Source organism: Elgaria multicarinata, chromosome 2, assembly GCF_023053635.1.
Source record: "Elgaria multicarinata webbii isolate HBS135686 ecotype San Diego chromosome 2, rElgMul1.1.pri, whole genome shotgun sequence".
Taxonomy (NCBI): domain Eukaryota; kingdom Metazoa; phylum Chordata; class Lepidosauria; order Squamata; family Anguidae; genus Elgaria; species Elgaria multicarinata.
The window spans coordinates 122,550,666-122,574,204 of NC_086172.1; the positions used below are offsets into that span (position 1 = coordinate 122,550,666).

The window sequence follows — 23,539 nt, forward strand, 5'->3', positions numbered from 1 at the left end:
GAAGCACTCTCTTTTGGCCACATATGACTTCAGCTTTCCCCAACCTCGTGCCCTCCAGATGTGTTGGACTGCAACTCCCATCATGGACATGGTGTCAGGGGGTGATAAGGCTTGCAGTCCAACAAACGCATGTGGAAGATGCAAGGTCGGCTAAGGCAGTTTGCTCTGGCTTGAAATGCAGTGGAGGCTGGTGATTCCAATGTCAGTGAGGCTGTGAATACACTCTGGATTTCCATCAGAACCATTCAGAACTCGAAAGGAGCTACCAAAGTTGCTGAACCCAATCCCCCAAATGGGTCCATCACCTTGGATAGCTCTTTTAGAGTTCTGGCTTGTTCTGACTGTAAAGCAGAATGGATTGAGCAGGGGGTTGGACTCGATGGCCTTATAGACTCCTTCCAACTCTACTATTCTATGATTCACAGCCCCACCGACGCCGGAGCCACCAGCCTCCTTCGCATGCCTCGAACTATCCTTCCCCAGGCGCTCAGGCCCTAGGCAGGCTTGGTCCAGGCACCGCATTCCGGCCGCCTCCTCCGGCCAGTCGGGCTGCGCAGGAGCTGCTGGAGGAGGGCGCGGCGGCCTCTTCCTCGCCCGCCTCTAGTCTTGGGCCAGCTGCCTGCCTGGGAGGCGGCTGGCGCTGCTCCCGCGGCCTGGAGCCCCGCGGGCCTCCTCCAGGGACGGGCGGGCAGGCGGGCGGCGCCGAGCGGAGCGCGCGAACTCGCTCGCCGGCTGCGCGGCTGGCTGGGCTGGCGTTGCGGCCCCCCGGCCGGGCTGCAGGGGGAGCAGTGGCGGGCGGCGGCGGCGGCGGGGGCGCGGGGAAGATGGCGGCCGCGGCTCAGGCGCTGAGCTGCTCGGGGCTGCTGCTGGCCGCCGCCGCCCTGGCCCTGCTGGCCGTGGCCATCGGCACCGACTCTTGGTACGAGACGGACGCGCGGAGGCACCGCGAGCGCTGCCGCGGCTTCGGCCACAAGCGCCACGCCAACAGCGACCCGCCGGGCTCCATGTCGGCGCCCAGCCCGCACCTGCCTCTCCGCGCCCGCCCGCCGCGGGCCCTGCTGCCCGGGCGCGCTCCGCTGCCGCCGCCGCCGCCGCTGCCTCCTGCCGCCGCCGCCGCCGCCGCCCTGGTCCTGGACTCGCACTGCGGCCGCCGCTTCAACTCCACCGTCTCCGGCCTCTGGCGGCGCTGCCACCGCGCGGGCTTCGAGCCCGAGAGCGAGGAGCTCATCCAGAAAGGTGCGGAGCGAGCTGGGGCTGGGCTTTGCTGGGGGTCTCGGCCCTTCCCCCGCGCCGCGAGCCTGGTCGGGGCGTCTTGCCCGGCCGCCGCCGCCTCCGTCTCTGTCCAAGGTGCTGAAACCTGCCACGCTTCCTTCCCCGCCCAGGCTCTGAAGGGGAGCGAGGGGCCGCCAGGGATCCGCTCTTCTGCTGAGCCGCGGAGCTCGTTTCGGGTGGCGGAGAGCGAATCCCAGCCGGCTCTTCCCAAGCTAGTCTCCCCCTTTTGTCCGCCCGTTGATTCCCAGCGAAGTGCCTGTCATCCGGGGGCCTTCGAGCCCTCGTATGGTCGCGAGAAGGCTCAACAGGAGCCGAAGGGAGAACGGACTTTTCACAAGTCCGTGAGTCCTAAAATGGGCGGGAGGGGGTAACTTGTATCTCCCAAGATCTTTGTAATCCCAGATGCCTAGGTCTCTCTCTCTCTCTCTCTCTCTCTCTCTCTCTCTCACACACACACACACACACACACACACACACACTGTCATCATCTCATGAGAATAACCACAACGGTCTGCTGTACACATTCTCATCAAAGAGCTCAGGTGAACCAGGTGATCTCATAGATATTCTTGGCAAGGATTTCTGTGACTGAAACCGTTGGGGCAAGCCATGCTGCTCCTACCTGTGGTCAGCTGGTTGAAACGGAGAGCTGGTGTGGGTTAGAGTGTTGGACCGGAACTCGGGGGATCTGGGTTCTAGTTCCTGCACAGCCCTCAAGCTCACTGGGTGACTACAGGCCCGTCACTGACTCTCATCCTAACCTCCCTCACAATGGTGTTGTGAGGATAAAAGGGAGAGGAGGGGGAACCCTGAAAACCACCTCAGGCTCCTTGCAAGAGGGGAAAAGGCGAACTAAAAATGTGTGAAGAACGATAAAGAAAATACATTTCTCCCTACAGATGCATTCCTCCACCTGGAGGAGTGCTGATGTGTGCAGCCATGAAGGATTGTGGACCTAGTTCTTTAAGGTCAGTGCTGGGAGATACAGAGGCAGGGGTTGCTTTAGCCTATGTCAGTCTCTTGCCTCTTCACAAGGGGGATGACCAGGGCAACCTGTGTGACCAGGCTGGCATGCACTTCCTGCACAATGAGCTTCCGACTTCTGGTATGGGCTTCTCTTGAAGAAAACCTTGCCTGCATTCTCCAGTGACACTACCTGCCCTTTTGGGGTTGTGCTGTGCAGTGCCACACCAGAAACCCGAGCCGTTGCCATGTTACATGTCCCTAGTGTCATTACCTAGTTATTCATTTTATTTATTTACTGCATTTTTATCCTGCTTGCCGGAAAATGATTGTCTCCCAAACTGGCTCACATCAATCAAAAGGAGAGACAGGCCATCTGCTCTCAGGCTCACAAACTGCAATGGCAAGACACATAGGGGCAGAGGAATGGAGGGGAAAAGGCAGAGGAGGGAGACCAGTTTTTCAATGCCAGAACAAGATACAGAGCTATAACGGAGCATTTAAATGCGCTTCAGGCCAGGCTGGTCTTCCCTTGCTGATGTTCCTCCTTGAGTAGCAACTGGTGTTGCTTATTCCTTTGGCCGAGGGAGGGAGGCAGAGAAGTCTTTCCCCATCCTTCTTCAGTTCTAGGGCAACAAACCTGACTGGTGATGGTAGATGGCACTATTGCCACTTGGGCACTCCACATCCAGCTGCTGTCTGCTGTCAAGATACCTCTCCTGATACTTAGGCAAAACGTTTTTGTGGCCGCTCTCTGGTGTGCCACCTTCTGGCGTGAGATGCTAAGAAATGTATCTGGTATTCTTGACATGTGTCCAAAAGCTGTATATAGAAAGCAGCTGTTGCATTGTGCGGCTCGAATTAGAAAAAATGCTATCTTCATTGCAAGACATCATTGACTCACAGGCCAAAGTTGGGAATGTAGAACTTCTGTTTGGTAGTAGATGAATCACACACCTTTCCCAAAGGATTTCCTTTACCTGTAACCACGGATGTGGTGGCACATTTTGAAGTGCAGGCGCTCATTGAGGCAGGCCCAATAAACACATACCCAAGGAGAGTACAAAAATGCAGGCAGACATCTTGATCCATATCAGCAAACCTAGTAGTTTTCCTCTCCAGGTTTTAGTAAAGCTAATGGGTCTTAACTGCCCATTCAAGACCAGGCCACCTAAAAATTCATTGCGTTACAGCAAGGAACAATCTATTGTTGCTGGGAAAATTAATCTCCCCTCTCACCCAGCGCAGTAGTTCTGTTGGTGGTCCGGAAGTTATCTGGTCAAGTTGGGGTCATATCAGGGGTGATTTGGGGTCTGCCAGCTCCAAAGCCCCCTCGTTCCCCTGATATGCCTTCCAAAAGGGCCTGAGACTTCTCCAGCCTTGGGACTGGCATAGTAAATTCCCTCCCATTGAAGTCACAGCTTGCAGAACAGAGAGTTGCTGCTTCCGGGGACAAACCCTGAAATGAGCAGGAATGCTGTCAGCCTGCTCCATTTCCGCTCATTTCAGGTTGCCCCTGGAAGTGCTAAATCTTCATTCTGCAGGTGGTGGGTGCTATTTGCAGAAGGGAATCAGTGGGGCTGGCTCCTTGTGGGCCATTGGATACTGCCCAAAGTGTCTGTTTTTAGATGGTAAGCGCCATTGGGATAGGGACCTGTGTAACCTGGGGGCTGCCTAGATGCTCTGAAAGCCTTGCGGTGTCTGTGCAGTGGTGCTATGTCAGTTATACAACACAGCAGCCACCTTGCAGCCATTACGGGGCACAGCGGAGGCATTCCCGGGTGGATAGCGACCCCTAATTGATCACCATCTGCCCAGGCAGAGGGCAGGAAGTGGGCCTGGCAGGCTGAATGGCCCCGGGAAACCCCACACTTTCTCTGCATCAGGATTAGTGCCATCTAGGCAGCTCCTGCTCTTTATCATGTGCCATCTACATGGATGGTGCTGTATAAGAACAATAACCATAATGATGTTGATTACCATTTCTAACTCTCTTGCCAGTATAAGATATAGCTGTGGCCTCTGTTGACAGAATCTATTAAAAATAATCAGCTGCTTTCCTGCATTTAATCCATTAGGATCCAGCTTCTACATTTTTATGTTTCCATGTTGATTTTATCCCTTAAAAGCAAGTTCATTTATTTCATTTTATTAATTGATATTCTCCTGCATCATGCTTTTTCTTCTTCTTTCTGACTCTCCCTCCTCCCTTCTAGTCGAAGGCTTTCTAGGCTCATGATGTTGCTGGAATTTAAAACAAACTCTCTTGCACACTCTCTAAACACTGCTTCTAGTGTGTTCTTCCTTATTTGAGGGTTTGTCAAAGGCTAAGCCATTTCACACAATAGGGGCACCATCCAATACAGAGACAGTAGTGTGTAAGCCCATTAAAACGAGCTACTTACACTTACCTCTGTGTTGGATTGTGCTACGAATTTCTTTCTGGGTTCATTTGTGCTCCACATTGGAAGGATGCCTGTCTTCCAGGCTAGTATGTCTGCAGATTAACTCCTCCCAATACATAATCATGAAATGTTTGTCATGATTAAGGGTTTTCTATGTATATTCATTGACCGAGCCAACTGATAAAGTGTCTCAATCACTTCTTCCGACCTCTTTGGGTCAATCTTCTAGTTTTTCAGTTTCCCTCTTAGTTCCCCCCAATTCCCCCAACCTGGAATCCTCCAGATGTTTTGGATTTATACTACCGTCAGCCCTATAGTCAGGAATTCTGAGAGCTGTACCCCAAAACATCTGCAGGACAGCAGGCTGAAGGAGGCTGCCCTAAAAAAGATGACAACTCATCCAAAGTAGATGAGCTCTTGTGGACTCACCATGTGCTGTAGTCATTAGAGTCCTTCACACTTCTGATGGTTGAGGCACCTTTACAATAAGGTGAAATATGGAGGCACTCATCACTCTGAAAAGGTTTCTTTGTAAATATTTTTATTCGGTTTTGTTCTTTAGTCTATACCAGGGGTGAGGAACATGCTGTCCCCCACCAGGGTGTTGACTTCAGAGGTAGCAGCAAAATTAATAATTAACACACACCCAAAAAATTGGTGCTCTTAGCACTACAGAGCTACTACTGAAGCTAAATTTGACACTTTTACCACTACAGAGTGTTTACAGAGCACCAAAAGAGTCAAATTCACCTTGAAAATAAGTTGAATTTAACCCTTTTAGCACTGCAAAGTGCTTTGCCACTGGTAGCAATTAAAAAAAAAATTCCTGATTTTTTCCGTAGTGTCTTGAGGTGGGGTGGGGCAAAAAATTGATTATTTTACTTATTAATAATATATACTTCAATATAAAAACATATCAAAGCAATTAGCATATACACAATACCCTATCAAAACCGATTTCAATTAAAACTACAATAAAATAATTTAAAACACACTACTGAACCAATTTAAAGCTACAATAACCATACAGGACAGTACAAGGAGTGGAAGGACAATAACCATAGAGGACAGTACAAGCAGCATATGATTGACTGCAATTACAAGCCAGAGAAAATGGCCTCCAGACCTTCCAAATTGCCCACCCCTGGTTTATATCAACACAGAGAGACAGCCTGGCAACAAAAAGGTAAGCTAAGGTGCATAGGCATGTGCAAGGGGTGTGCCCAGGCACACCCTAATGTCTCAAGCAATAAGTGCTGAATTGAGGGGGCCACTGAGTAGGGATCCAGACGGGGACCCAGAAGCAGTGGGAACAGTTCTCCGGCTGCCCTCGGGCTGCTCTGCCGCCCTCACCCCCAACAGCGTGCCAGTGCTCCCAGTAGCAGGAGCAAAAAGGAATAGCTCTGTCGGGAGCCTCTCTGCTGGGAGCCACTCTTCAAAGAGGCCAGGTAGAGGGTCCCCAAAGGCTAACGTTGCCTTATAAGCCCCTCCTCCAGCCAGTGTCAGCACAAAGCTCCACCAATGCTTGAGGAGAGTCCCCTGTTTCCCCCTCCTCACCTGCAGCAGCCATCAGGCAAGCTGCACGCAGAGTAGGGCATCCCTGTTTGCAGTGTTTAATAAATGAATAAAAATAATGTCCTTTATGATTGAGTATTCAATAAATGTTCGACTTTAAAAATAAATAAAATTCCCTGGGTTCACACCCTAATGAAATGTGCTGCGCACACCTATGCTAAGGTGGAACAAAGAAGAACGCAGGGAGAGGGGGCAGAGGGAGGGGTCAGTGTTCATAGGGGTGTCAGAAGAAAAATACTTTTCATTCAGCTAGGAAGAAAGCTCAGCATAGGCTTGCCATGTAGCTTGGTAAGCATATAATTTCTATTCATGCGTGTTTAACAAGGATGGGTGAGTTGTTGGACTGTCGTGATTTTTCCAGTGTTGTAAAATGTTACATTTGGCAATGAACAGGTGACTAATCCATTTCCGCTGCCCTGAGGTAATTTTCTGTGCACTACGGAGGTCTCTTATGAAAGATCTTTTGTCCAAGAAGTTTAGATCTATTTCCAGAACCAAGCTGATGCAGACAATGACTTCTGTCCAGCATTGAGAAATGACAGGACAGGACTACATCATGTGTGCTAAGGTGCCTTCTGTATCATTGCACCACCAGCAATTGGAGGAGGGTAGCATATTCTTTTTCTTAAACAATTGCAAAGGGGGCCAATGTCTCCTGCATCATTTCTGCTGTTTAGGTTTAATAAAAAGATCTATTTTTAAAATACATAGAAGAATGATCTGTCTTCAGAGGCGCTCCCCTCCTGTGTTTCTGTGTGAGTCATCTCTTAGGGCAGATGTTCTGTTGCATCTCTGTATTAGGAGTGATTGAACGATCCAATCACACCTGATGCTGAGACCTGAAGAATAGCCTACTCACAGCGGAGGCTGGTTGGAGGACAGAGGTGTGGCTGGTATAGTGAATCATACAATGATACAGTGGGATGTCTCCTCTGTGGTTGGGTACTTTGAGCTGGCAGGAGACATTTTTATTTGGTTCTCATTGCATTGGCCCTATGGGAGGAAAATATGCAACAAGTAACATAGGAAGCTGCTTTATACCAGGTCAAACTATGTGTCCAGCAGCCAGCCAGGTTCTTAGGTAGAGAAGGATCTTCCCCAACTCCTGTTTCCTGGTCCTTTAAAGAAAAAAATTAACTGGAGGTCCCTGGGATTGAACCTGAAATCTCAGGCATATGTGGTACCACTGAGCTATGGCTGGAGACCAGTGGCTACCATGCAACCCTGGAAAGTCTTTTTCACTGATTTTCATCAAGCTATCAAACCTGAGGTTTGGGTGTTGTTGTTGTTGTTTTTAAATACTGCTTGTCTAATGTTCATAAAACGAAGAGATTTTTTTCCAGTTAAACAAGGATGTTTGCAAAGGCTACACTGGATGTGGTGACTCCATATTAAAATAATTAAGATCAAATTAGAAGCTGATGGGAATATTCTGAAATAGATGAAATTAGTTAGCAGACAATTAAACACAGTGTTGCCTTGTCCTACGTCTGAAGCAATTGTTGATAAATACAATAGAAATAATGCAGGAAAGAGTAGTTTAAGGATTTAATTCACGTCTGTAGAGAGCTCTTGCAAGTGAGGGCAGATACCTCTGGGGGCTTACTAAAGCAAATGGAAAAATTACTTGAGCTTGGAGAAGATCTGGAAGGTGTGATGCACTGAAATTATGAGATTTACAATAAAATCATGCATTGCCAACCCTGTGGTTTACCTCCCTGATGATTCTCCAGTGCAAAATAACTTTGAAAAGGCCACTTGTGGGCAGATTTAATAGGAGGATTTCATGAATTACACTGTAGACAAGGCACCTCTGTTAACTGTTATGAACAGTGATTCAAGAAGCTCCAAGAGTGAAATCACAACATTCTTCTATGCAATTTTCATCCTGTTATTTATTTATTCTGGTTAACGTCAAATCCTATTTAAACTTCTGCCCTATTTCTTCAAGTAGCCCGACTCCTGGAAGACCAAAGTGGGCCAGTCTCTCTCTTGGGAAGAGTGTGTGCTCACCCTTACTCAAGCAAAGGTTGCTGTCAAAGGCCACAACCTGGGTTTGGAGGTGTGTCAACCAGTTCTTGATGGGGTTACACTCCCCCTGAAAGACTGTGTTCGCAGCTTGGGGGTGCTTCTGGATCCGTCGCTCCAAATGACAGCCCAGATAGATGCGACGGCCAGGAATGCCTACTATCAGTTTCAGCAGATACGCCAGCTACACCCCTTCCTGGTAACTTCGAGGCTTGACTTCTGCAATGTGCTCTACATAGGGCTACCTTTGTGCCTAGTCCGGAAACTTCAACTATTTCAAAATAGGGCAGCCAGGCTGGTCACCAGTACACCTAGGGGTGACCACATTACACCAGTTTTAAAATCTCTTCACTGGCTGCCAATTAGTTTCCGGGTGAAGTATAAAGTGTTGGTTATTACCTTTAAAGCCCTACATGGTTTGGGTCCAGGCTACCTGCAGGATCGCCTTCTCCCGTACAATCCGCCCCACACACTCAGGTCCTCTGGGAAGAATTTACTCCAGCCAACAAAAACAAGGCTGACAACTATTACCCAGAGGACCTTCTCTTCTGCTGCTCCCGGACTGTGGAATGGCCTGCTGGAAGAGATTCGTCAACTTAACAGTCTTTTAGCATTTAAGAAAGCTATAAAGACTGATATCTTCCAGCAGGCCTATCCAGTGGAATTTTAGGATGCTTTTAGGATATTTTTTTAGGAAGTTTCAATAATGTATATTATGTTTTAAATCCGTATTTTATGTATTTTATACTTAGTATTGTTCCCCGCCTCGATCAAAATGGAGAGGTGGGTAAGAAATAATAATAATAATAATAATAATAATAATAATAATAATAATAATAATAATTCCATACCAGAAATCACTTTGCATTAGTTTCCATTGTAACCAGAATCATGAGCCTAGCAAATCTCACATCTGGAACTACTGTTTATGTGATTCAATGATATTATAAATGCTAATAATAATTCACTTAGCATTTATATAACACTTTTGAATTTTAAAAGTCTCTTCATATATATTACCTCCTTATAATTTTTACACTAATACTATAAAATAGGTCAATGTTATTGTCCCTACACTGCAGAAGTAAATCTGAGGCTGAAAATCAGTGGCTTGCCTAATGTTCTGTAGACAAACTCAAGAGGTGAAATTCAACAGCTTCCCAGTTTGTTGTTCAGTCTCTTAGCCACACTACACCAGATGCAGAGGGGGCTTAACGTATTTTATAGGAAATAAAGGGAAAACAACATCACTGAAACCTAGCTTCAGCTCTCGTGTCTCCATTTGAATATTGTATGTTTGTCTCTTTCAGGAGTCATTCAGCGCTGCACAGCGGTGAAGTATCACTACACCTCATCTTCCTTGCCACGCAATTTGCCTGTTAATATTACCAACACTATCCGCCAGGATGAGTGGCATGCCCTCCGTAAGTATACTAAGCACTTGCTGAACACCCCTGTATTTGTACGATCGGTAGTGACCAACCATGCAGGAATAAGACAGTCCTTCTGAATGCCGATGAAGGAAATTGCATGCTTAAATGTTTCTCTTTGTCAAAAGACATGGTCACGAAAGCTAGCACATCAAGGAGAAGTGTAGCCTTCTTCCTGACACACTAGCTTTCCATGTACAGAGCCTTTTTCATGCAAGCAAAGCACATTTAACTCCTTCCCCTCCCCTCCCAACTTCACTGTCTGTCTAATCTCCTGGACTCCTTTCTAGGCTTCTTGAGGGCACTTATCAAGAGGTAACCCAGCTTGTTCCTGTGACAGCATAACATCATAATGTCAATCATTGGAAGAGCACACCATGCTTCTGAACTTAAGACATTCGAAGGGCTTGCCTATTCAAATGCTTTCTAGCCATGAGCCTTGGGGGATCCTAGGGGTTGGGGAAATGGTGTAGTATAAACAGCTTGCAACACATCCAACAAGGCAGATTTCCATAATCAGCACCACTTTACCAAAGCAATTATTTGGTTGGTTCTGGTTCAGTCACTGAAGGACCGAACATCAAATTTTTAGGAAGTGCTGAAGCTTTGCCTTCATAAATGCGGTACATGATTTCACAAATTGGATGCCATCAAGATGAATCACTTGTGCAAATGTGAGGCTCTTTTCTTCTTCTCCTATAGAGGCCCCAAACTACTCTTCATGGATTTTCTCTCTCCTCACCCCTTTTGTCCACCTTCCTTCTTCCCTGCACCAACATCCCCCACCCCTCCTCAGATCTGCGGAGAATGACAGCTGGTTTCATTGGCATGGCAGTTTCCATCATCCTGTTCGGATGGATCATTGGCATGCTGGGCTGCTGTAAACAGCATGAGCTCATGCAATATGTAGCCGGACTGCTCTTCCTTATGGGAGGTGAGAGTTCTTCTTTTTAATCCAAGAGCGTTTATTTTTGAGCAAATATACTTGGCATGCGCTATACGGAATGAATCAGAGCCTTGGTGGTGGAATTGGATTCATGTGACAAGAACAATATGGAACAGGTTATACCATTATTTGGACCAACGAGAGATTAAAGTGAGTGGTGAAACATTCAAATGACACAAATAAATGAAATAACAGCAATCAAAATGTTGCTTTGCCCGCTAATGGTGTTTACCCAGCAATGTCCTCGGCAATACATCAATATTCACTGCTGTCCTTGCAATTACACAGATCATCTGTTTCACAGCAGTGTGAAAAGAGTAATACACATGGCTTTGTTGCTAGATGGAGGATTTTTCTCTCCATGTAGGCTTTAAATAGCTGTTTGTCTGCAGCAATTAGCAGGTGATTAAAATGCAGCAATTAGCTGCCCAGAGAAGTTTGGCTATTGGGTGGTATAGAAATGAAATGAATACTGTAGCGGTGGATGTACGTTTGCCAACTTTTCAAGTTTGCCTCTATGGCTGAGTCTTAAGTAGCAGTTCAATATGTAGGAACTAGTAGCGCATCTCCCTTCATCTCGGAGGGATCATGCAGAGCAAAAAGACCCTGACAATTCACCTGTGTTAATTGGCTCATGGTTAAGTTTTGATCATGTGCTTTTCAGATTAGAACAAAACCATCTGAGGCCAAAGCAGTAAATAAAGAATGCATTTTGGGAAATTTAAAACCAGCATTAATGCATGTTGATGTATATATAGCACTGTTCAGGAATTACAGAAAATTACTACCCCCACCCCCAATGATGTAATCCTTGGTTTTGAAAGCTCACTAGGCTGAGTCAACAAATGTATAATGTATTATAATGTTATCCATTAATTTGACATCTGGAGTAGTGGCTAGTAGTTTGGGATAGATGAATCAAGGTAAAATGCTGTGATCATCACTATATGGTACTGATTATTGGAAGTTATAGGAAGCTTAGGATAGTATCTATACTAATGCTTTAGTCATAAGAATGAATGACCCTGTTCAGATGACACACTAAGCCATGGTGGTTAAGCATTTTGAACTAAACATTATGGCTTAGCGTGTCATGTGAACCATGACATACCATGTTGTGTGAACCATTCCTAACTATGGTGGCTACATGACCATGGTTTAAACACCTCACTATTTGTGGCAAAAGGGTTCACAGCTTAACCATCCATGGGTTAGCGTGTTGTCTGAACAGGCCCATTACGTTTGCCAGTCTCAGAAGAGCTATGTCCATGTATACAAAAGACAGAATTACAGCACTTTTTGGTGCTCTTCTATAACAAGTAGTATCTCAATGCTCCATTTCCAGCATTTGGAATGGAGCACTTGATTATCATGTTAAAACAGCAGCTAATGGCTTTTTATGAAACTGCAGTTTTTAGTACCAATGTATGGAAGCTGTATAGTCATATTACATAATGCAGAGCCTCTTTCCTTGGAAGAATACTCTAAAGGTGTGAATTGGTATTAAGTGAAGCTAGAAACACTGCAGGGACTTTAAGGTTCTCTTATATAACATGGGAAGATAAGCTTAACTTTCAAGAAAAAGCAGTTGATGTGGAAGGAAAAATACAGGCAAGATTTCAAGTTTTTACCTGTAGAGCTCGAATAGTGAGAAAAGCTAATAAACCTGAACATGAGCGTGAGTAAGCTTCTGATGTACTGGGGAACAGTCATACTGGCTATGCAAGACTTTAATTTTTCAACTTCACAGACATTCTCCTGCCCTTTGCAGGCAAGATGAGGCATTTGTGTTAGCCTTACTTTTCTTTCTTCTCCTTCTCTTCTTCAGGTACATGCTGCATCATCTCTCTTTGCACGTGTGTGGCTGGGATAAACTTTGAGCTGTCCCGTTACCCTCGCTATGTCTATGGGTTACCAGAAGACATCAGTCATGGCTATGGCTGGTCCATGTTCTGTGCGTGGGGAGGCCTGGGACTGACACTTCTGGCAGGATTCTTATGCACACTGGCCCCTTCTCTCAATAACCCTCGGACTGTTGTACAGAAACCCAGACAGGAAAATGGTGCAGTGTGATGAGAAGGACACAAAAGACTCTAGCAAGCACAGTCCGCTCCAGCAGTAGGTCACCACCAATGCAGAGCGGGCATCTGAGATTCATAAAGCAGGCTGGTTCCCACTGCGGCACAAACTAAGGGATTCAAATGCTTTGTGAAAGTCTTGGGCGAACACCACCCTTTGATTCTTCAGCCTACCTGTATGATACAAACAAATTGAGCAGGTTAATTCTCATTCCTGGTTTGCCTAAAGTAACATTTTCTGTTAAATAGGGTGTGTTGCTGTAGGATCTATGTACCATTTAAGCTGAATCAGATTTCTGCTAGGAGCAGAAGCCACTGTGAATTCCATTTGGCATCCTATGGCTCCTGGGAACTACATTCCCAAGACCTCTTGACCAGCCAGAGGTAAAGGCCAAAGGGGAATCCAGCCAGTCTCAGTATTGATTCTCCTCTGCAGCAGAGACTCAATGCCATTTTAGGTTTAACACAACCTACTGCATTGAAGCAGCTTTGACATCAGCTTGTTTTGGGGGAGGCTTTAGACATTCAGACAGGGAGGTAAGGAAGTTCTTCCTCTGGACCACTCAGTATGTGAAACTTGTCAGTTCCGGAAGCCAAATATGCAGAACACTAGCTCATGAAGTAACTTCCAGGATAATGCAAAGGAAGCTAGGGCAATGGTATATACCAAGACTTGAGATACTCAAAGAATTCTTCCACAAGGGGGCAGGCCTCAGTTAATGATACAAAGCTCACCAAAACTATCAAGGCAATTCAAGCTTACTGGTGGATGTGTGTAAACCCAATCAGGTTACTTACACACTTGTAACATTCCTGTCCACCAAGTTAAATTCTCATGTTCATTTAAAGGAAGAAACCACAGGGCTGCCGTCGTGTAAACAATGCAGTCATACCAACTGCTGTAAGAGGCAAATTTTGAGATTTGGAACCTGTATCAAATCCTTCCAGATTGAGTGTAGAAGAAATATTCTTTTGGAAGATGAGCATGGAAACTGAAAAACCCAACAGCCCCTCAGTGGCATCCTTTTATAACCGAAAAGAACACACTCTTTATTAAAGGGGCTCACAGTATGCCAATGAAAACGAAGAGCTGGGCTTAAACTCAGGAACATCAACAATGGTGCTGAGGGGAAGCGCTGGTCTTTCCTCATTGTACTCCTTTTTTTGTCTCCCCAAAAGACTGCACAGAAGCCTTTGTTGGAGGGCTGTTTACATTGTATTTTTAAGTGGCATGTAATTAATTACTCAGTGCTAAAGTCAATGTATTCATGGAAAGTGTGATTTTTAAATGGACGTTGTATGTTTCAAGAGACATTACATTAAAAGGCTTGGTTACAGTGAGAGGATGGAAATTCTCAGCCTTTTAGATCTCTGCAGAAGAGATCACCATTACTTTTCTATACCTGTACAAAGGGCACAGCTGTCAGAGAAACTCTGTCATACAGGTAGGAAATATTGCTCAGCTCTGCAGCCAGTATCAGGTTATTGCTCCCAGCAGCTGGTCTGATCTCCTGCATTATAAAGTCTAATATCAATAGGGGCCATGTGTCGCCGGAAAGAAAATATCAAACTGGTCCCAGAGGTCAAGCAGACTAGTTGGTGCCATGCTCCGCCCAGGAATGAAATTAGTGTACCTATCGTATAGGCAGGAACTGGAGCACTATGGGTGGTGGCAACAGATGAGTAGCTTTCAAGGATTATCCAAAATTCAACCACACAACAGGATCAGTTTGTGCTGCTTGGGCAGATTCTGGAATTTTAAGGAGTTAAAGACATCACAGATGAATCTCTTTTATCAATAACGGCACCATCCCACATAATTAATTCTTCCTCAAGCTGTAGCAACATAACAGCTGACTCAGTCAAAGCAAATGCTTTATTTTTCCTGTTAGGTAAAAGAAAGTAACACAGTCCAGTTCCAACTGCTTTGATCCTTGTTTCTCGGTCAAGGCCTTAACCAGTTTTAGATGAAAGTATCAGGCATAATATTGTAGATTGGCTTTCTTTTTGGCTTGCACTTCCAAGATTCCTTCCATGTAATCTTCATGAGTGAGCTCTGTAGCTCCATGCCGCAGGGCAATCATCCCCTGGTCCAATAAAAAAAGTACAGATCAGGAAAATAATCCTAACTGTGCACCCCATAACCTGAAACAGTAAGATGCAACTTTCAGGTTGAAAGTACCTTCCCTCTACACCCCTCCAATGTTCTTGAGGGGAGATCCTCTGATTTCCCCCATGGGAAATGGCTTAGCAGAAACTACTTACCGCTTCCACACACACAGCCTTGCACTGTGCACCGTTGAAGTCATCTGTGCAACGAGCCAGCTCTTCATAGTTCACATCAGGGCTGCAGAGAAAGCAATTATATCTTGAAAAAAAATCAAAAACTCTCCACTGGGAACTTTCTGAGAAACCTCAAACTTTAAAGCCCTTTGAACTGCCTGATAAAAAAAAAAATCTTTACCAGAATTTAAGCTAAATTCTGCAGCCTGCAGAAAATACGAAATTTGCTTTACTTAATTCTGCATAATTTATTCTGGTTTGGCTAGTCACTGAGAAAGGCAAGAAACAATGCAGGGTGAAATTTCAACGTCTCTCTCTCTCACACACACAAACACACACACAAGCATATCTTCACAGTAATAAGTACAGGAACTCGCTTCAAGAAAATGAAAGCTAAGATTATTAGGCAATTTAATTCTATACCAAATATCACATTATGCACACCTACTGAACCATGGCACACCACCCTCTCTGTCAGCATGCACAGGGCCTGGAGAACAGTGATGTCCATGACATGCAGCCATTTTCAGTACAAACTGGCTTCTTTCCTTTGCAATACCTGACATTCATCTTGCGTGAATGGATCTGCATAATCCTGGCTCTGGCCTCCTCATTGGGCATTGGGAACTCAATCTTGCGATCCAGACGTCCTGAACGGAGTAGAGCAGGGTCTAGGATGTCAACACGGTTGGTTGCAGCAATCACCTGGATGAGGGGAAATCATTTTGGAATGGTGGAGAAAGCAGATTTTGTCCTCTGAAATGCAACTGAATCTGTTAAGAGCTGCTTTTGCAATATGATTTCCAAAGGCACACTGCTTGCAGCATCACCTCTGGTACTCTTAACTAAAGTCAAAGCTACCTTGACTTGCGTGTTGGGTTGGAATCCATCAAGCTGGTTCAACAATTCCAACATGGTCCTCTGTACTTCACGATCACCAGCCTTTTCACTATCAAATCTGGAAGAAAACATGGTGGAAAGTCAACTTTGTTTACATAATCCATCCCATGCAGAATCCCCATTTTACCCTTGGGACATTCATGTATAGACCCAATTCAAAATATTGCTGCAGTGACACCATAGTCAATGAAACAAACTTCTCCCCTACGGTCTGAATGCACATACCAACGGCAACATGCAGATTATGTGGGTGTCACCACACATACTTCCTATGCCAACATTAATGGACCAGTTGTTGGTACAAACTGCTTTGTACATCGTTTACAATGTTCTTTTAATGTAAGCAATTCATAAATATTGTTAAATAAAGAAAGGTGGGTCTATGGTGCTATCATGAGAAGTAATGATGTGAATATTTATTTGTGATACTTCTATATCATTTAATGTAATAAAATTTCTAAGCAATTTACATACAAATATTAAAATCACATTTCAAAAGTGATGATTAAAAACAATTCCAATAATAGTTTAGAACAATACTTAGGGCAACCCCATGTGATCCAACCGTCCACATATTGCAGCAGCCATATGGAACGAGCATAGAGGGGAGTGGTTTTTTTCAGTAGCTACCCTGCATTGGACCATAGAGGCAACCAGGAGAGATGAGATGTAATGTTCCTCTTCCTCCATTGCAGAAAGTAGGAATGGCATCAGAAATCCAAATACCTGGGCTGCAGAACCAAGTCACTGCTGTAGATGTGTGCATGCACGTGTGAAGATGCTCTAAATTACTTCAAAATTGGCCCAGTGACTACTGAACACGCTCAGTGACCATGTACTGACTGACTATCAGTCAGTAGTATATGGTCACTACTGATTGATAGCGGGAGGGGAAAGCAGAATGGAGTATCCAGGAATAGCACATGTTTGGCTGGCACCCTAGACAGAAGCATTCCACGTTGCAACATTTTGTTTCAGATCCCACTTGTTGCACTGAATTAGCAAAAAGGTTCCTTGTTTTATTATTGCCCAGTTCTGCTATCAAGGCTGCCAGAAGTAGCCAATATTTCCACATAATCCTTTGAACAGGTTCCATACCATATAGTGGTGCTGGACTATGCAGAGCTCCTTGTCCAAACATGTCATTGCAGAGTCACGAATGATCCCATAAATGGTTAAGAACAAACCTTCTAAAGCATGACACAGTTTTACCTCAAATGCATGAAAGATTTTGGTATTTCGCCTAGATCTTATAGAAAAGAGTCCATAGATCTCACCTTTTTGTGCCAATGGCATCAAGTTCATCAATAAAGATGATAGAAGGTGCTTTCTCCTTGGCCAGTGCAAAAGCATCTCGCACCAACTTGGCTCCATCTCCAATGAACATCTGCACTAGCTGTGGGCCAGCCAGCTTCAAGAATGTAGCCTAGTAAGCAGGAGGAGAAAAGTAATGTATATGAAGGACTGTGTATTCTGTCCTACTGTGGTACTCCAGCTAAGAACAACTTTAGTAATAAATACAACGCTTTACATCCTAACAGTCTCAACTTTCAAAGAGTTTAGCTGCTTAAAAACGAAATATTGGAAGTAAAATTATGCAAATGCAACATTAAATAAAGGATTTAGATTTTTGACAAGAACTACACAACTGTGCCTCTCTTCCCTCTAAGAAAAAAGACTAAGGCAATTCCTTAGAAAACCAACAGCAAACATATCAATCTTACCTTTGTCTGTGCAGCACATGCTCTGGCTAGGAGGGTCTTCCCTGTTCCTGGGGGTCCATACATGAGCACCCCTTTAGGAGGCTGGATACCCAAGTTTTCAAATTTCTCTTTATGATTCATTGGCAGCACAATGGCTTCTACCAGCTGTCATGACACAATGAGACAAATTAAGTCCTCTATTAAGAATTGAATCCCCAGGTGAACAAAGAGTTCACGCTGCCCAAAAGCTCATTATTTCAGAGCAGATTATCATCATATATAAAAGATCCAAAATGTACTGCTATTTAATGCAGATTAAAAAGAAGACACTCTCTGCCTGCAAGGTTACAATCTTAAAGACAGCTTAATTTTTTTTTACACACAGCAGCCTCTTGTCATCACCTCTTGGATCTGTTTATCCAGTCCTCCAATATCACTGTACTGCTCTGTAGGCCTCTCATCCACCTCCATGGCTTTAACCCTCGAGTCATACTCTGTGGGCAAGGTCTCCAGAATCAGGTAAGAGTCCTTGTTTACTCCCTGCAGATACAAATCCAAAAGTTGCCATTTTATTCCAAGCACAAACCTGTTCCTACCAAACTCATGTGTTTTGTTGTTAAAATCTTCCTCTATTATTGTTGTAAATTTACCAAGAATCTGTAACTTAGACTTGTCATGGGCTAAGCCCCTCTTCTCCGGACGGGGAATTGCTGAGTCAAACCGGGTGATTCCATTATTATTATTATTATTATTATTATTATTATTATTATTATTATTATTATTATTATTATTTATTTATATAAAGACTGACCCTGTTCAGACAGCACACTAAGCCACAGTGGTTAAGTATTTTGAGCTAAACATTATGGCTTAGCATGTCATGTCAACCATTCCTAACCATGCAGCAAAATGTGCTCACTAACCATTTGCTGAAGAAGTGTTAGTAGCCTAACCATAGCTTAGCATGTTGACTGAACAGGCGCAACATGGGACCCATTTGCAGCATTCTAAAAAAAAAGTAGGGAGCATGGGATGGTGGATGGAGAAAAGTTATCATAGGATATATCTTTTATGGGTAACCCAGGGGTATCTGTTGAGATATTTTGCTTTTTAGAAAACAAACCAGGTAAGTATGTGGGCTGCTCACGCTTGTGTAGAAAAGTTCTCAGTAGGTCAGGAGAAATGGGTCATTTTACCCTTAGAGCTATTATTTCAGGGGTCAAAAGACCCGACAAGCATTGGTTTCAATGTTTTGAAATTAGAAATAAGAGACGGTCCTTTCATTATTTAAGGCAGAAGTTACAAAATGGAGAAAAGGGACAATAGCCATAGCCCTTCAATAAATAATACGATCTTCATTTAAGCCATAAGAACTATTAGTTTGAGGTAAGGACCAAGAAAATCATTCCAGTATGCAATATACCAACATTAGAAAAATAAACAAGTTACAAATCTTACAATCCTTTAATGCAACATCAGACACTTCTTTTGTGGCACAAGGTATATGTAAGTTTATAGTTTCTTAAATGTGTCACAGTAAAAAATATAAAATACTATTAAGTACTTCACTATGTAGCATTTACATTGTAAGGGAGGGATACTAAAGATTTAAAGCAGTTAATATAGGATTAATGCAAATACTACCTGGAGTGACAAGCAGATTACTAAGGTGTCATATGAGTTCTCAGATAGTTATCATAGGATATATCTTTTATGGGTAACCCAGGGGTATCTGTTGAGATATTTTGCTTTTTAGAAAACAAACCAGGTAAGTATGTGGGCTGCTCACGCTTGTGTAGAACAGAAACTACTCACCACTAGGTCTCCAGGCTTCAGTTTTTCAGCATCAACTAAACCAATCACAGGCAGAAAGTATGTCTGTTGGAAGAAAAAGCAACAAATATTCATAGCTGGACTTGGTCTAGGCTCCAGCAAATGCCAAATTTCTCCAAATGCCTGTGAGTACAATTTTCGCTTCGGCTACATATTGCCCTGGATGCAAATTCCAGGTAAGGCCTACTAGTAAGTAATAGAGAGACTGCACTTTTATTATTTATTTCAACATTTATATCTAGGTGTGTACATATTTCTGTTTAGAAGCCTTAGCTAAAAAAACACCTACTGAAATAAAATAGTTTTTACTCCATGCTTGAAAGCATGGGGTCAGGCAGGTTATACCATGATCTTTATTGTAGTAAATTTCATGGAATCAGGTGAAAGGGACCACAGCTCAAGGATAGGACATACGTCTTGCAATCTCAGGCATCTCCAGTTAGAAAGATCTCAGGTAGTACATACACTTTGGAGAGCTGATGCTAGTTGGAGTAGTCAGTGCTAAGTTAGATGGACCAAAGAGCTTATTAATTATCAGGAGCTTCATATATGCTTGTATAAATGACAGCACTCCTTGTCATGCTGCTCTCACCTGACGAGTGGAGGTTTTGATCACAGCACACTTGCCCTTCCTTTGAGAATCAAGGTCAATATTTGCTCCATCTTCCTCCTGGTCATTGGGATCAACATCCAGCAACTAGAGGTGCAAAGAGACTATCAGGAGTGTAGACCCATTGGTGAAGCATACTATGATCACAACACATTCCTGGCTCATAGTTATACATTGCAATGAAAAAAGGCACTAGATATCCAATCACCATTAGTACTAGATACTCTGAAATGGTCTTGGCTCATGGCTGGATGAGGAATGCTGGAAGTTGTAGGACTTTTTTCTGCTTAAACATGCATAGGATGATGTCCTAAGGTATCTATTGCACAACAGCAGCTAGAAAATATTGTACCAGTATAAAGGACAATGAAATGATGACAAAGGCATCACAATAATTCTGTTTCTCAAGAATCTTAAGTAAAAACATAAACACAGTTTATTTTCTGTATTCTTATTCTTCCATCTAACCAAACCGCTCCCCAGGTCATTCACAGATAAATGCGCGCGCGCACACACACACACACACACACACACACACACACACAATTAATAACTAGTGTCCTCAAAGCTAGCTATTTCAGTATTTTCCCCAAGGTTTTAAAATGGAGAGAACAAGCCATTTGATTTAGAAATGGAAAGCACACATGCAGATTGCTGCCTTTGCTAAGAAATGCAGATTCCCCTTTATGATCACATCTATTTTCAGGTTAAAAAATAAAAGTTCAAGGACTAAGACAAACAATACAATCTTATTCATGTTTACTTGGAAGAAAGCTCCACTGTGTTCCACTTACTTCCTAATAGGTGTATATAGTATTGAAACAGAGGTCATATCAAGAAATCATATCAACTCACCGACAGCCCAGAAAGGGACAAGCTTCTTTATGATCTCATATTTACCTACACTGTCTTTGTCTGTTTCACAGGGACAATTTAGCATCATCACAATTTAGCACCAATTTTACTATTAGTATAGGAAACTCACCTCTATGACATTGGAAACAAGGTAAGGCAGAGTTTTATTCACTTTGATCTTCTCACTGTTCTCTTTAATCTTATCTTTCATGGCTTGTAGCTCATGAGTTACTCTCAGCACCTCACTCTTCATGATCTGTAAAGCCCATAATACATATCTAAGTAAGGAATTATTTTAAACAATAATTATCAATATAATTTATGTTCGTGCAAATCTGGAGAAACTAAATAGAAACCCCACCCCTAGAAACAAATCAATTGCGAAGAAAAGGAAGCAGGAAAGTCATTTAAGAATAGCAGAAAAAAGTATATTATTATTATTTATTTCATTTCTGTAATGCCCAGTAGCTAAAGCTCTTTGGCTGATTACAACAATTCATCACAGGAAAAGAAGTAAATGACAACATTGCAACATTTTATAACATTGCAACATTATAATAAAACATATTCTAAAAATTGATAATCATACAACATTTAAAAAGTTTAAATAGCTAAAAAGAATTTTAGTAATTTTCAATAACAGAACTGTTCAAGGCAGCTGACATTAAGTACCACCATCATATGCCACTAAATGCCTGGGAGTAGAGGGAAGACTTAACCTGACGCCAAAAATATGACAGTGTTTGCACCAGGTGGGCCTCAGTGGGGAGCTCATTCCATAATTGGGAAGCCACCACAGAGAAGGTCCTTTCCCTTATTGCCACTTTCTGAGCCTCCCTCGAAGGAGGTACTCAGAAATGGGAAACAAGCTTTGCAGAATTTTCCACTTTTCAGGAAAGAATTTGACACAAAATTGTCCTAAAACGTTTGATGCAGCAGGTCCCTATGAAAGCAAAGTATATGGATATTGTGCATGTCCGTGTGGTGTGCATGACTAAAATGCCATTTTGTTTCATACCCACTTCATATGTAGTATACAGTAGCTGTGGGACATTGATTATGTGAGCACACTAAAACAGGCCAGCTTTCCATGCCAAGAGTTAAGCTTTGTTTTTGGCTGTAATCCTCATATGCTATTTGCTTAGTAAACAAGATCAGGATGGGGCTGTAAGTCTAAATTTTAAACACTTTTAGAAGGCAGCTTTATCCTGAGATGTGAGCTAAACTTTAAAATAAGGAATTATAGCTGTATGAGTAATTTACAGCAATAATCCCACCTAGCGAGAATGGAATCGAGGGCACAATTTTATGGAGACTCCAATTAATCAGGCACTGAAAAGTGTATTATTTTAGCTGGCATTTTGCCTAGAAAAGCACAGCAATGTAAGAAGGTATGCTAGGTGTGAACTGGTGGTTAACAGAAGAACCAGATAGGCCTAGCCGGGACGGGAGAGGTGGTGGGGTGTGTGTGCGTGATGACAGGGACGATAGACAGGGACAATAGGGAAATGGTGTTTGTGTGGGGGGGCGTTGAATAGCAAACGAAAACCACTATTCTGCCTAGCCCAGCCACACCTTGATCTCACTGTCCAGCAGGCGGGTACGCTGTACGATTTCTTCCGTAGACATCTTCAACACCTCCTCGCCAATTCCATCCTAGAGAGAAACACACAGTCATGGTAAAAAGCAATGGGTCTATCCGCCTGGCCCCGGCCCCGGCCCCTACCCGCCCAAGGCTCTTCCGCGGGACGGCCTGAGAGGGGCAACTTCTGCCAGTGCCAAGGACGAGGCCACGGCTCCCCCTCCCTCTCTGCACCTCACAAACAGCAGCATCCGTCTCCCCCTTTTCCTCACCTCCGCCTCATCCCAGACCGACGCCATCTTTCCTCAGCAGAATAGAGAAGCTCTGTGTTTGAAACAGCAGATTCCACACGCTTGGGGGAAACAGCGGCAATGGCGGTTTTCGTCGTCACGACACCTGAGGCTTTTTTTCCGAGTTCAGTTTACCATGTCCGCCTTCGCCGCCCTTTTCCTTAGCCCAGCCTGCCGAACGGGACTGTCGAATCTGCCGAGTTACTGGAACAGACGGTTTTTTCCAGAGTCATGTGACCACGCACAAATTTGCTGAGTGACGGCCTTTTCTTAGCTCCATAGCGGTGAACCTGCCGCCATCTTACTTTGGGGCAATAGCGGAAGTCTCGGCCGGCCTTTGCCCATAGAGATAAAAAGTGGATTGATACACAAGCCCACTCGTCTCCAATTAGATTTGGATCTCCATTTTTCACTGCGTGAAAACTAAGCGCATTACGTGTCAGCATTCGGGTCGATTGAATAATGTGAGGGGCGATGGGCATGATAATTCGCCTAGATTTTCGTAGGCTGTAACCTGGAGGATATTTCTGAATTTTTAACATTGTCTTCTTTTCACAGAGGCGCTGAAAGGATATATCGATTTATTTTGTTATATTTATATCCCCCTTTTCTCCTCTTGTAAACAACCCGGGGTCCCTTACATGGCCCTCTCGTAATTCTATCCTCACAACAACCCTGTGAGATAGGTTAGGATGAGGGTCAGTGACAGACCTAAAGTCACCCCGTAGGCTTCATGGCGGAGCAGGGAGCACATTAAAACTTCATGCTTTCATTCATGAAGGTTCA

General features: G+C 44.0%; 2 protein-coding genes across 2 annotated transcripts; one reads left to right on the forward strand and one right to left on the reverse strand.

The window, feature by feature from the left end:
• The first annotated feature begins 815 nt into the window (after positions 1-815).
• Positions 816-14,135, forward strand: LOC134392842 (transmembrane protein 178B-like). The gene is made up of 4 exons (XM_063117528.1): positions 816-1,236; positions 9,554-9,667; positions 10,470-10,607; positions 12,448-14,135. The coding sequence occupies exons 1-4, from the start codon at positions 825-827 to the stop codon at positions 12,690-12,692; spliced, it is 909 nt and encodes a 302-aa protein (XP_062973598.1). The 5' UTR covers positions 816-824; the 3' UTR covers positions 12,693-14,135.
• Positions 14,136-14,555: 420 nt separating this feature from the next.
• On the reverse strand, positions 14,556-22,840 carry PSMC3 (proteasome 26S subunit, ATPase 3). The gene is made up of 12 exons (XM_063117526.1): positions 22,736-22,840; positions 22,457-22,537; positions 21,012-21,137; positions 20,009-20,113; positions 19,399-19,461; positions 17,986-18,123; positions 17,605-17,748; positions 17,158-17,306; positions 15,842-15,938; positions 15,540-15,685; positions 14,963-15,044; positions 14,556-14,784 (listed from the first exon to the last, which is right to left on the reverse strand). Exons 1-12 carry the CDS (start codon positions 22,760-22,762, stop codon positions 14,674-14,676), a joined length of 1,269 nt encoding a protein of 422 aa, XP_062973596.1. The 5' UTR covers positions 22,763-22,840; the 3' UTR covers positions 14,556-14,673.
• Positions 22,841-23,539: the final 699 nt, after the last annotated feature.